The sequence below is a fragment of the Stegostoma tigrinum genome, chromosome 26 (assembly GCF_030684315.1).
Source record: "Stegostoma tigrinum isolate sSteTig4 chromosome 26, sSteTig4.hap1, whole genome shotgun sequence".
Lineage (NCBI taxonomy): Eukaryota > Metazoa > Chordata > Chondrichthyes > Orectolobiformes > Stegostomatidae > Stegostoma > Stegostoma tigrinum.
In genome coordinates, this window is record NC_081379.1 from 10,483,400 (window position 1) to 10,497,923 (window position 14,524).

Consider the following 14,524-nt stretch of genomic DNA (forward strand, 5'->3'; position numbering starts at 1 on the left):
GATATGCGTGGAAAGTTCTTTACACAGAGGGTGGTGGGTGCCTGGAATGTGTTGCCAGCGGAGGTGGTAGACGCAGACATGTTAGCGTCTTTTAAGATATATTTGGACAGGCACATGGATGGGCAGGGAGCAAATGGACACAGACCGTTAGAAAATAGATGACAGGTTAGACAGAGGATCGTGATCGGCGCAGGCTTGGAGGGCCGAAGGGCCTGTTCCTGTGCTGTAATTTCTTTGTTCTTTGTATATTAACTACTGGCACCTCCTTCTAGTTGGTGATTGAGTGGGAGGGTGGTGGAGAGGGCTGGAATAAGATTCTACCCGTACTCTGGATTCCCTTTCTATCTTGAAATGGAAAAGTTATTTGCACCTTCATATCGAATGTTGAATCCCCCTGCTGTCTTGGTTCCATCGGAAGTGAACTCAATCCGAACAAATGGCTCATTACTGATCAACCCTTCCAGAGGGAAGTACTCATTCTTCCAAGAGTCATACAGAGCCGATGAGAAGGCTTCCTCTCCACTGTAGATGATCAGTCTGATCAATAAAGGAGGAAATTGAATAAGAGTTACAAAGACATTCTGTCCAGCAAGCCCCATCCCCAGCCTTTATGTTGCACACAGGCCTCTTCTATTCTTTTCTCCCTTGTGTATTTATCTAATGTCCCCTTGAATATTTTTGTAATTTCAACAGCTTCCTGTAGTAGTAACTTTCCCTTCATAGAACATAGAACATTACAGCACAGTACAGGCCCTTCGGCTCTCGATGTTGTGCAGACCTGTCATACCGATCTCAAGCCCATCTAACCTACACTATTCCATGTACGCCCATATGCTTATCTAATGACGACTTAAATGTACCTAAAGTTGGCGAATCTACTACCGTTGCATTCTCTGAGAAAATCTACCATTGGCTTCAGTAGTAATTTTTTATAATCCTGGCTCTGAGTTCTGGTCCCACACATAGCTTCTCTACATTCACTCTGTCAGACTCCTTTTGTACCCTTGAAGATCTCAGTTGGGCCACCCTTTGTCAGCTCTGCAGAAAAGAGCCCCAACCTATTTGGTCTTCCTAGAAATGCCTATTTTCTCACGCCTGATGTAGTAAATCCTTTCTGAAACTTCTCAAGGTATTCAGAGGATTCCAGGTATGGTCTAACCAAGACTCTATTCGAGATTCAACATAACTTCTTGTTCTTCAATTTCATCCCATAGAAATGAACCCAGGCAACTTGATTGCCTTTAATGACCTTATTTGGCTGCATTACCAGTAGGAGTGATCTGTCTATCTGTATTGTAGATCCTTCTATACATTTACTTGATTCAGACACTTATTTTCCAAAGCAACATTGGTCAAACCTGTGTGGGATGATCTCAGCAGATGAGCAGCTAAGTGGCTAGTTTTCTTTTGTACGTCTACAATAGTGAATACATTGGGTTCTGTTACATTCTGTGTTTTTCTTGAGATCTGTTCCTAGATTCAACTTTAAAACTATAAGACAGAGGTACTAAGTTAGCCTGGAGAAGTGTTTTCAGAGCAGTAAGACTATGCTATTTTCTGAGTCTGTATATTGCTAAGGTGCAAAGATGGCTTTTAGCAGAGTGATGTGCCCTTCCTGTCAGATGTGGGAAATTAGGGAGAGTTGCCATAATACTGATGATTATATCTACAGCAGGTGCGCTTGGCTGCAAATCCTTATTGATCACATGGAACTGTTGGAGTGGCAATGAGGAATTTACATGATCTAGGCAGTGTAATGGATGGCGGTTGCAGGGAGGGAGATAAACCGAAGATATAGTCAGGTAGATGGGTGACCTCCAGGAAAGGTAGGAGAGGGAGGCAGGTAGTGCAAGAGCCTCCTTTGGCAATCCCCATCTCGAACAAGTATGCTGCTTTGGAAAATGTAAGGTGTGATGGAATCTCAGGGGAATGTAGCACTGACAGTCAGGTTTCTGGTAGCAAAGCTGGCTGCAATGTAATGAGGTATATGCCAGGCTCCAAGCAGTGGATTGTCATTGGGGACTCTCAAGCCAGAGGTACAGACAGATATTTCTGCAGCCGACAGGGAGACATCAGAAAAGTGTGTTGCCTCCTTGGTGCGAGGATCAAGGATCTCTTGGACAGAGTGCAGAATATTTTCAAAGATGGGAGGGACCAGTGGGAGGTTGTTGTACACATTGGAACTAATGACGTAGGAAGAAATAGGGACGAGATTCTCAGGAGAAAATACAAGAAGTTAGGCAGGAATTTGAAAAATAGGTCCTCGAGGGTAATAATATAGGGATTACTCCTGGTGCCACAAGCTAGTGAGGATAGGAATAGAAGGATAGAGCAGATGAATGCATGGCTGAGAAGCTGGTGCAGGGAAGAAAAATCCACATTTTTGGATCATTGGAATCTATTCTGGAGTAAAGTGACTTGTATGAGAAGGAAAGATTGCATCTAAACTGGAAGGGGACTAATATACTGGTGGGAAGATTTGCTAAGGCTGCTTGGGGGGATTTAAACTAGTAAGGGGTGGCGGAAGTCGGCGGGGGGGGGGGGGGCGTGATGGGTGGAGGGTGGGTGACAGGGATTGGAGGAAGGCTGTTGGGACCTGGGAAGACAGTGAGGAAGGAGACCAGTCTGAGACTGATACAGTTGGGAAAAGGTGTCAGTCAGATAGTCAGGGCAGGGAGGAACAAAGCAGAGAGTGAGGTAAGACTGATAAATTAAGCAGCATTCATTTCAATGCAAGAGGCTTAACAGGTAAGGCAGATGAACTCAGGCCATGGCTGGGAACATGGGACTGGGATATCTTAGCAATTACAGAGAAATTGAAGTTTTAGTCAAGAAAAAGAAGGAAGCATATGTTGGGTATAGACAGCAAGGATCAAATGAAACATGAGGAGACTTTAAAGGCAGTAGGAGTACACTTAAGAGGGAAATCAGGAAGGCGAATAGGGGATGTGAAATAGCTTTGACAAATAGGGTTATGGGGAATCCAAATGAATTCCACAAATACATTAAGGCCAAAAGGGTAACTAGGGAGAAAATCAGCAAGATCACCCGTGTGTGGAACCATAGGAGATGGAGGAGATCGTAAACGAGTATTTTGCATCAGTGTTTACTTTGGAGAAGGATATGGAAGATTGAGAACGTGGGGAAATATAGCAACACCTTGAACAATGCTCATAATACAATAGAGAAAGTGCTGAACATCTTAAAGTGCATAAAGGTGGATAAATCCCCGGGACCTAATAAGGTGTACCCTAGAACTCTGAGGGATGCTAAGGAAGAGATTGCTGGGCCTCTTGCTGAGACATTTGTATCATCAATAGCCTCAGGTGTGTTGCCGGAAAACTGGAGGCTTGCTAATGTTGTGCCACTGTTTAAGAAAGGTGGTAAGGAAAAATCAGGGAACTATAGACCCGTGAGCCTGACATCAGTGGTGGGCAAGTTGTTGGAGAGAATCCTGAGGGACAGGTTTTACAGATATTTGGAAAGGCAAGGACCGATTAGGGATAGTCAACATGGCTTTGTGTGTGGGAAATTGTGTCTCACTCGCTTGATTGGGTTTTTTGAAGAAGTAATGCAGAGGATTGGTAAAAGCAATAAGGCATTTGACAACGTTCCTCGTGGTAGACTGATCAGGAAGATCAGATCCAATGGAATACAGGGAAAATTTGCTGTTTAGATAGAGAACTGGTTCAAAGGGAGAAGGCAGAGGATGGTGATGGAGGGTTGCTTTTCAAACTGGAGGTCTGTGACCAGTGGTGTGCCACAAGGATCAGTGCTGGGTCCACTGCTTTTTGTTGTTTATAAATGATTTGGATGTGAATTTGGGAGGTATCGTTGGTAAGTCTGCAGATGACACTAAAATTGGAGGTGTAGTGGATAGCAAAGAAGGTTACCTCAGATTACAATGGGATCTTGGTCAGATGGGCCAATGGGCCATGAAGTGGCAGACGGAGTTTAATTTAATTAAGTGTGAAGTTCTACATTTTGGAAAGACAAATCAGGGCAGGACTTATACACTTATTGGTAAGTTCTTAGGGACCATTGCTGAATAAAGAGACCTTGGAATGCAGGTTCATAGTTCCTTGAAAGTGGAGTTGCAGATGGACAAGATAGTGAAGAACACTTTTGGTATGCTTGCCTTTATTGGCCAGTGCATTGAGTATAGGAGCTGGGAGGTCATGTTGCAGCTGTACAGGACATTGGTTCAGCTGCTTTTGGAGTTTGTGTGCAATTCTTGTCTCCCTTCTTTAGGAAGGATGTTGTGGAACTAGAAAGGGCTCAGAAAAGATTGAGAAGGATGTCGCCAGGGTTGGAGGGTTTGAGCTATAGCAAGAGACTGAATAGACTGGGGCTAATTCCCTCGAGCGTCAGAGGCTGATGGGGTGACCTTATAGAGGTTTATAACATCATAAGCAACATGGATAGGGTAAATAGGCAGGGTCTTTTCTCTGGGGCGATGGAGTCTAAAACTTGATGGCATAATTTTAGATGAGAGGGGAAAGATGTAAAAGAGACCTACAGGCACCTATTTCATGCAGACAATGGGGCACATATGGAATGAGCTGCCAGAGGAAATTGTGGACACTGGTATGATTACAACATTTAAAAGAAATTTGGATGGGTATATGAATAGAAAGGGTTTCGAGGGATATGGACCAAATACTGGCAAATGGGACTAGATTTAAATGGGATATCTGGTAGGCATGGACAAGTTGGATCAAAACCTTGACTGCTCCTTTCCTCCAGATGCTGCCTGGTTTGCTGTGTTTTTCCAGTCTCCTGTTTGTCTACCTTGGATTCCAGCATCTGCAGTTTTTTTTGTCTCAATAAATATTGGAGTTTGTTTTCCAATCATGTTCCCATTCTGGAAGTTCATTTATGCTTCCTTTCTGGTAGGCCTTCTTGAAATTTGCCAACTGCCAGGTTACACCCACCTGCAAATTTAGAAGTTGTATTCCCCCTAATTGTGAAACTCCTTCACAGGTCTTGTGATCAAGAGTGGACCCAGCACTTGTAGAATCCCATCCGTTTCTAACTATCTTTAAACTGCTGTTGTCTGTTTTCTGTTTTGTAGGCAGTTTGTTGTCCATTTTGCTACTTCACTACTGACCTTACTCATGAATTTAGTGTGCAATGCTTTATTAAAGGATTTTTGAAATTCCAAATTTATTGCCTGCTATGTTATCTTTAACTATCCTTCTGTTGTGTTTTTTTAAACAATTCAATAAAGATTGATCAAGTATGGCCTTCTCTTCTGGAAAATTAGTTTTCTATTTTATTGCATTTTCAGTTTTTAGATGTGTTTCCATGATGGATTTGATTAAGGATTCCACTATCTTTCCAAACCACCAATGCGAAGGTAAATGGTCTATGGTTCCCTCAGCTTGTTCCAGCTCCTATTTTGCATGTAAGCATCATATGAGTTGTCCTTACTCTGGCACCTTTCCTTTTTTGAATGAATGTCCTAATGCCTCTGCCACTAACTCCTTAAATTCTTTAAGAGATGTGAACATAATCCAAAGTCTTGAAGAAATCTTATTGGACTTGGAACAATAAATCTATGTCTCTCTCCGCAGATGCTCTCAGAGCTCTCAAATTTCTCCAACAGTTTTTTTTTCAAATTTCAAATTTCCAGCATCTGCAGTTCTTTCCATTTATGTGGATGTAATGTGGGCCAGATGCTTTATGCTCTCTTACAGAATCATTGAATTTTACAGTATAGAAGGAGGGCATTCAACCCATCATTTCTGTAGCAGCTCCAAAAGAGCAGCCTCGTTAGCCCCATTCTCCAGCCATATTTCTGTAGCCCTCTAAATTCATCACTTTCAAATATATATCAAGCTTTTGAAACCCCCCGATGGAATCTGTCTCCACCACTGTTTCAGGCAGTGCATTCCAAATCCTAACAACACTCTGAGGAAGGGGAGTTAGTTCTCTTTGTCCTCATCTCAGTCCTGGCTCTCTTGCCAACAATCTTGAAATTATGACCCTTAATTACTGAATACCAAATGTTGTGAACAGAATTTCCCTTTTAGCCTCATAACTTTTAAACACCTTAAAAAAGTCACCTCTTAATCTTCTCTGTTCCAAGAAAAATAAGCCCGATTTCTCTAATCTTTCCTTTTATCTAAAATCCCTCATTCCTGGTATCATTCTAGTAAATCTCCTTTGCGCTGTCTCCTGGCCTTTAACATCTTTCACTAAATAAGGGTCCCAGAACTGAACACAACACTTCGAGTGTGATCTGACCAATGATGTATACATTTGTAAACTTTTGAGTTTTATTATTTATCAATAATCTTCCTCCCTTCTATTTTAAATGTCTTTATGTATTTTGTGACCTCTTCTGCCATTGTCATGTGCACCATGTTAGTTTCCCCCAGTAAATACTAAACCATTGTCATGATTTAACATTTTTACAATTTGACCATCATTGCAGTGAATTTATTCCTTAGCAAATTTGCTAGTGACTATCTTTCTTTTATTCATTTTGTCTCTGAAGAACATTTTATGATTTTAACTCAGTATATCACAGAGTAACATCCCATCAAGCAGTACAAAGGACTCCCAATATAGGACACTATGAAATCTCAGTAGAAAGGCTTGGATGTGTGATTCCCTCCAACGGATACTATTTTACTCTGCTTCCTAATTTTGTTGTGATGTACATGTGTATAAACCAGTGTGCAGTACCAATGGTTAGTGTTAATATGTTGTCCATTTAAGTTTCACATAGCTATAAGGATTGTTGACATTAAGGGAAATCTCAGAAGTTAAAGAATAAAATTTTGCTTCTGAGGGCTTAATTAAAGACTATTCAAGAGACCCACCTGCAGAATTACACTGGGTGGAGGGTGAGATTCAAAGCCGTTGTCATTAATGAATTCTAGAACCATAGAAACATACAGTACAGAAGCAGCCCTTTGGCCCATCAAATCTGAACCACCAAAAATATGCTACTACCATCTCTAGTCCTGCCTTCCCCCACAGGACCCGTGCTATGACATCCCAAGTGCTCATCCAAGTACTTTTTAAAGGCTGTGAGGGTTCCCATCTCAATAACTCTCCCAGGCTGAGTATTCCAGACACCTCTACCCTCTGGGTGAAAATGGTTTTCCTCAAATCCCCTGAAAACCTTTTGCTTTTCAATTATGCTGCCTTGTTGACCCTTCAACAAAGGAGAAAAAACTGAAAAAAGACATTTAGTTAAGTATACGAACAGGATATAATTTGGAGGAATATGGGTGAAGTGCAGGCAGGTGGGTGTAGATTAGTTTGGGATATGGTCTATATGCACTAGTTGGACTGAAGGTCTGTTTTCATGCCATATGACTCCATGACTCTATAACTGCTCTGTATTCACCCTGTGGATGTCTCTCGTAATCTTATACACCTCAATTATGTCTCCTCAACTTTGCCTACTCCAGAGAAAACAATCTGAGCTTCTCTTCATCGCTGAAATTCTCCATCCCTGGCATCATCCTGGTAAATGTCCTCTGCATCCCCTCCAGTGCAATCAGATCCTTCCTATAATGTGGTAACCAGAATTTCATACAGTACTCCAGTTGTGCTCTAACCAAAGTTCTGTACAGCTCCAGCATATCCACTCTGTTTTTATAACCATGCCATGACTGGTAAAGGCAAGTGTTCTGTAGGACTGCTTAATTACCATAGTAACCTGTCCTACCGCCACGTTTGGGGATCTGGGGACAAGTGATAGGGCTAGGGTAAACCCTAACCCAAGGTCCCTCTGTTCCTCTGAAATTCCGAGTGTCTTGTCATTCATTGAGTATTCCTTTGTCCTGCCCATTCTTCCAAAGTGCATCACCTCACATTTATCAGAGTTAAATTCCATCCGTCACTGATCTGCCCATTTGACCAATCCTTTCATAACTTTGAGCAAGCTAACACCTTTCTCCACTCTGTCAACCATCCAGCAATTTTGGTTTCTATCCTTTGTGCCATTCATCTAGATTGATTTCAGAAACAATCAGCCAGATAGGAAAGCCAGCTTCCTTTCTCTTAAGACGCAAAAACAAATAACCGCGTCTACAGGAAATCTGAGAAACTAGAAAGGCTCAGTAGGTCAGAAAGAGAGAATTAGAGCTACTGTTATAAGCTAAGTGTTCAAGTTTGAAGATACTTTTGAGCTACGTTGATGTAAATTCTGTTTAATGTTGCTTCACGATCCAAAAGTAGAGGAACAGTTGTGGGTCACTTTATCCATAAATTAATTAGTGGGTGTTGTCAGCAGGGACAACATTCATAATTCAACATAACTCAACCCTAATTGCCTTTGAGAAAGTGTGGCAAACTGTTTTCTTGAATTGCTGCAAAATTTGGGGTGCAGTACATCCACAGTGCAGTCAGAGAGGGAGTTCCAGGATTTTGGCACAATGGCTCAGTAGTTAGCGATGGTGCTTCACAGCGCCAGGAATCCGGGCTCGATTTCATCCTTGGGCCACTGTATATGTGGAGTTTGCACCTTTGCCCCGTGTTTCCCCTGCGTGCTCCAGTTTCCTCCCACAATCCAAGATGTGCAGGATAGATGGATTGGCCATGCTAAATTGTCCATCGTGTTCAGGGATGTGTAGATTAGGTGGATTATAGGGGGATGCCTCTGGGTGGGATGCTCTGAGAGTCGGAGTGGACTTGTTGGGCCGTAGGGCTTGTTTCCACACTGTAGGGAGCCCACAAACTCTATGAACAGTGACACGGTTGCAAGTCAGGATGGTTTGTGGCTTGGTGGAGAACTTTAGATAGTGGTATTCCCATTTATCTGCTGATTTTTTTTACTTGGTAGAGATCATACATTTGCAATGCCCTGTTGTGCCTCTTTGGTTATCTTTAGTTGAGGGCAATTATAAGTGTCTGATAGAATACTAGGACAAAGAGAAGCCATTGACTGAGCTTTCCTACCTTGGTATTGAATCAATTTGGTACAATATCGAGTTCCCCTTAAAGAGGACTTACAAAAGTTCATTATTTTTTTCTAAAATGGTTGTGTAGATTTTTTTTAGCTATGCAAGCATTGTGAAAGCATGATTACATACCATTTTGCAAATGACACAAAGATAGGTGGAGGGAGAGGAAGTGTTGAGGAAGCGGGAAGGCTTTGGAAGGATTTGGACAGGCTCGGAGAGTGGGCTAAGAACTGGCAGATAGAATTCAATGTGGGAAAGTGTGAGGCTATGCACTTTGGTAGGAAGAATAGAGGTGTAGACTATTTTCGAAATGGGAAATCCAGTTTCGCCCCTTTAGTCAATGATAGGTCTTCCATAGCGATTTCCCTCCTGCTCCATCCAATCCCCATGGAAAAGCCCAGCAGCAGGCTGGGGCAGTGGAAGAATCTCGATGGTACAGCTCCAACTTGTTGTTGGGTCTCGATCTGTTGTTATTGGCTGGGGGATTGTTAAGGTGCACTACAATCTAAAACAGAAGTGGTGAGATCTTTTCACAACTAATCTTTATTTACATTTCCCTAGCAATGTACATTCTAACTCAGCATGAGAATGTTGCTCCTCTTTACAGAGTATCTTCCTCACCTTGTAACCACTACATCATCATTAATGTAGCTTCCCATGCACTTGCTCAAGCATTAACCCTTTACTTGACAAGCAACAGCAGAGGGCATTCTGCTCTCTGGACATTTTTGTTTCCATTGTCCATAAAGCTCCAGACTGGCACTCCTGACTGCCCATAAAGCTGAGGTAGTCCTGATTCGGAAACATAGGAAGATTTACAACGCAGACAGCGACCAGTTGGCCTATCATCTCTGTGCTGGGTTGGGATTGAGACAGAGCCTTATTTTGATTCTGCTACAGCCGCCAGAATCCTGAATAATTGTGTTATAATATTCATGTTGGGAACAATAACAGGAAATGGGAGCCATTGTGGGAAAATAGCTTGATTCAATGAAGAGTCTAACAAGTAGCTCACTGAGAGTTGCTCGGCCGTTCTCTTTCCTCTGCATTACGTTGAGCGGAGATGTATTCCGAATAGCTTTAACCTTTGTGTGTGTGCGTCTAAGGTGAGAGAGCTTCATTATTCAAGGGTTCATTTGTTGGCAAAGCTAGCTGTAACCCAAACTCTTCATTAAAAGAGGAAGATGAACATTAGATCACTGTGTGAGACAGCCTAGTTGACAATGCCCCTGGAATTTATATTGTCAAGGTAGGAAGATGTTAGTGAGTCATGAACAAGAGAATCCACAATGAAATGAAATGACGATTTCAGTAATTTTATAAGTTAAAGACATCTGCTTCAATTGACAAAGTGCAAGCATTTTCTTGTCATTGCTTGTCGTACATTACAAAGCTGTTTGTAGTTTGAAACCCAAGTGAATAATTCCTGTGCATCCATCTTTTAAATGCGGTCTGACAATATTGCACAGATGGGCAGGAGAAAACTGCAAGGAGAAATCACTGGAATCTCCCAAGCACCAGCAGCTTGGCTCCCTATCTCTAGCCGTGCTCTGCAAGCAAAGACTGGCAACTGCTCATTGCCTACTGAGGCATGGGCAAGTTGCTGCATGGGGTCGGTATATATAGTAACAAAAGCCCTTCCTGGATTTGACCCTGAATGATTAGATTGACGGGGTCACAGTTGTAATGTAATTGTGCTGGTCAGATTGTGATACAGCACTGAGGGAAGCCATTCAGTCTGCTGTGCCTGTTCTAGTGCTTTGAAGGAACCAACTGATTAGTCCCACTGTCGTGTTCCTCCCTCATAGCCCTGTAAATTTTTTTTTACAGTGACACATTTCTCTTAATTCATTCATCAGATGTGAGCATCACTGTTGGGCCAGTATTTAATGCATATTCCTTTCTTATCCTGGAGAATTTGGTGGGGAGCTGTCTCCTCGAACAGCGAGAGCCTTGGGATGTGTGGATACCCATATTGTTGTGAAGAAGGGAGTTTGAGGATTTTGACTCAAGGAATGGTGGCACAATTCCAGAACAGTATATATCCAAGTTACTATTCCACTCGACCCCTCACCACCTAATTCCCTGTTTCTCCTTTTTCATAATGCTTCAGATATGGCTCGTTTTGATTCATAACATTCTTGTTAAGCAAGATGGGACATGTTACTTAGTGAAAGGCTGTATGTAAATGCAGCTTCTTATTGTTGAGAAGGCTAATTGGATCTTTTGTATCTGTGAATGAAAGCTCCATATATTTTTATGACAATTGAATTGTCCTCAAACATTAAAACTACATTTCTCAGGAAGCTTATCCTTCTCCAGAGTTTGAACAGATATTTAACTTGGATTTAACAGAAACTTGTAAAGTGAAGCTGCAGTGTTCAGTGAAGTATATAATCTCTCTCACAATGAAAAATCATATTTCCTTGACGAACACCATGCTTATGATATGCATGATTTCACAGTCATTTAACAGCTATAGCAGAGGAAAAAGCTCTGGATATGAGGTCTGCTAACAAACAGCAGGATCTTATTGTTCAGTCATAGAATCCCTACAGTGCGGAAGTCGGCCATTGACCCATCGAGTCGACATCTAATGTTTGAAGAACATACCACCCTCCTGACCCCGTAACCTTGTGCTCCCCATGGGTAATCTTACCTAGCCTGCACATCTTTGGACTGTGGAAGGAAACAGAGCTTCCAGGAGAAACCCAGACATGGGGAGAATGCACACACACACACACACACACACACACACACACACACACACACACACACACACAAACCTGGGTCCCTGGTGCTGTGCGGTAGCAATGCTAACCTCTGAGCCACCATGCTGCCCCAGTTGGTGCCCACTGTCAGGAGAGTTGGATTGGGTACAATTATCTGGCATGAATTTGCTCTTGATTGGCCAATTAATGGTCATAGGCAATGCTCACTATCTAATGAAAGATAGTCAGTGGACTCTTAAGGATGGTGGGCGATTAAGAGGATATGCCCCTTGGGAACAGCTTTAGCATGTGTCCTGAGGCAACATTTCTTAACAAGATTTGAATTTGATGAAAAATAAGGAGCCCTCTCAGAGGCAGCACATGTCTGGTGGATGAAGAATGTATGGACGGTATCCTGGAGTGATGCTCCTCTCTGCCCCCTCCCTATCACCACCCTGGTCTGTGGATAGCAGCTGCAACTGGCCCGGGTCCCAGGAAATCATACAGCCAACAGCACAAAGGCAAAGGGTATGTGCCACCTCTCAACAAGCCTGAAGCAGCTACAACAAAATTCTCATGCACTACTGATTTGATCTTGATGATACAGTGTAACTTAGAAATAAAGTCAGACTGACATAGGAGTTCATGCCATGGAAATGTATCACATACTGTGAATGCACTACCTGCTGAACCTCTGCACCTCAATCTACCATCAGAAATTCATTATTTTGTGCCCTGTCTAATTAGATTACTTCTTTTCTGCCTTTGCAGGCTCTACAACCTCTCTCCCTACCACCCTCCTACATTTCACTTCCTCTAAAAGGGCAGATCATGCCTGGCTTTAACCTAGTAACCGAAATTCAACACCTTCAAGACTGCAGTGCTCCCTCATCACTGCCACTGTGTCAGCCTACGTTTATAGCACTGATATGCCTTGTCCAGTTAAATAGCTTTATTCAGTGGCTTCCCAGTGCCTGGTGTAGATCTGGTGGCTGATCAAGATTAAGACATAAGGAATCATGCAAGCCAGATGTCATTTCATGCCAGATTGGCTTCGACAAATGGGAATAGTTTGCTGAAGAACCAAAATGTCCATGTTGGAGCATGGGAATCTGCAGAATCATTCTTTCATTGCCCTGGAAGAGCACCATGTTATGAACAATCCCCCTGTATGAATGAATGATGACCATCAACACCCTCACTTAAACAGGCAGTGTCCTCTTACAGACTGTGCTCCTACCTGAAGGCTCACAGTGAGCAAAGGATCTAGATCTTCGGCAAGAAGACATATCTAAATGCACATATAATAGAAGGTTAAAATCAAATGGCTGAGGAATACTACTCCAAAGCCCATCCTTACCTGTCCCCCTGACCAGCCAGAGAAACCTTTTCAAAGTGCATATGGAACTTCTGGCCTTTTGCACCTTCAATTATCCAAGTGCAGTTTAAGTTGTTGCTGTAGTTTGCAGGATAATTGGGTGACAGTACTCTACCAATGGTAGCATTGGATATAAACCCACCACAGGGTGCTAAGGAGAGAGACAGAGAGAGAGACACACACAAAGAGAAAGACAGCCGACGTTAGATGAGAAGACTATTATCTATCATGTAAATGCATGCTTTGTCCCCTCTCCAGTTGTTATTCTGTCTGAATGCTCAGATGTCTGCAGGGTTGTGGTTTCACAGCCGGAGGTAGTACTCTAGCAGCCATTTGTCAAATCTGAGTGTTCAAAGACTCGTGATCCATGGAATGACTCACAGGCAAATCTGAGCTCATTGCCACACAACACTGCACAGGCAGGGCTGTAATTCTGTGCGATGGCATCAACAGGGAGAGAGTGAACCAGTTGATGTCATTGGAAACAAAAAAAAGGTAGGAGATGATGAATGGGTTGCTGATTAGCTGTAACCTATTGTGCAGGAGAACACCCATACCCCATGTACCTACCACCATATTTGCGACGTTGGGAAAGCATTCAAGAACAGGAATCATACCATTTCCTTGATCGAGAGGGCCTGAAGTCAATGGAACCTCCCATTGTGGCACCTCAACTAGTTGAACATAACTAATTTTGCACATACTTTAAATGGAATGTTTCTGGCTTCAAATTCCACAAGGGGCAGTGTCTTTAAACATTTGGTTAACAAGGAAACATCTGTCTCAAAGTGCCCTGCTCAGGTAGAATGTCCTGAAGTGGTTGTCTTCATAACATATTGAACAGAAGAATGCATTCAACCATATTTAATGGAACTTTTCTATATAAAACATAGAACAGTACAGCACAGAACAGGCCCTTCAGCCTACGATGTTGTGCTGACCATTGATCCTCATGTATGCACCCTCAAATTTCTGTGACCATATGCATGTCCGGCAGTCTCTTAAATGTCCCCAGTGACCTTGCTTCCACAACTGCTGCTGGCAACGCATTCCATGCTCTCACAACTCTCTGTGTAAAGAACCCGCCTCTGACATCCCCTCTATACTTTTCTCCAACCAGCTTAAAACTATGACCCCTCGTGTTAGCCTTTTTTGCCCTGGGAAATAGTTTCTGGCTATCAACTCTATCTATGCCTCTCATTATCTTGTATACCTCAAATAGGTCCCCTCTCCTCCTCCTTTTCTCCAATGAAAAGAGTCCGTGCTCAGTCAACCTCTCTTCATAAGATAAGCCCTCCAGTCCAGGCAGCATCCTGGTAAACCTCCTCTGAACCCTCTCCAAAGCATCCACATCTTTCCTATAATAGGGTGACCAGAACTGGATGCAGTATTCCAAGTGCAGTCGAACCAAAGTTTTATAGAGCTGCAACAAGATCTCACGACTCTTAAACTCAATCCCCCTGTTAATGAAAGCCAAAAAACCATATGCTTTCTTAACAACCCTGTTCACT

The 14,524-nt window shown here is 42.7% G+C and overlaps 1 protein-coding gene across 2 annotated transcripts in view; it reads right to left on the bottom strand.

The window, feature by feature from the left end:
• Window positions 1-14,524, bottom strand: part of LOC125464258 (seizure 6-like protein) — a 242,555-nt gene that overhangs the window by 67,557 nt on the left and 160,474 nt on the right. For both annotated transcript variants that reach the window (XM_048556529.2, XM_048556530.2), the window contains exons 6-7: window positions 12,996-13,164; window positions 371-537 (exon numbers count right to left, since the gene is read on the bottom strand). In XM_048556529.2, coding sequence (XP_048412486.2) covers window positions 371-537; window positions 12,996-13,164 — 336 coding nt within the window. The remainder of the gene's footprint in view (window positions 1-370; window positions 538-12,995; window positions 13,165-14,524) is intronic.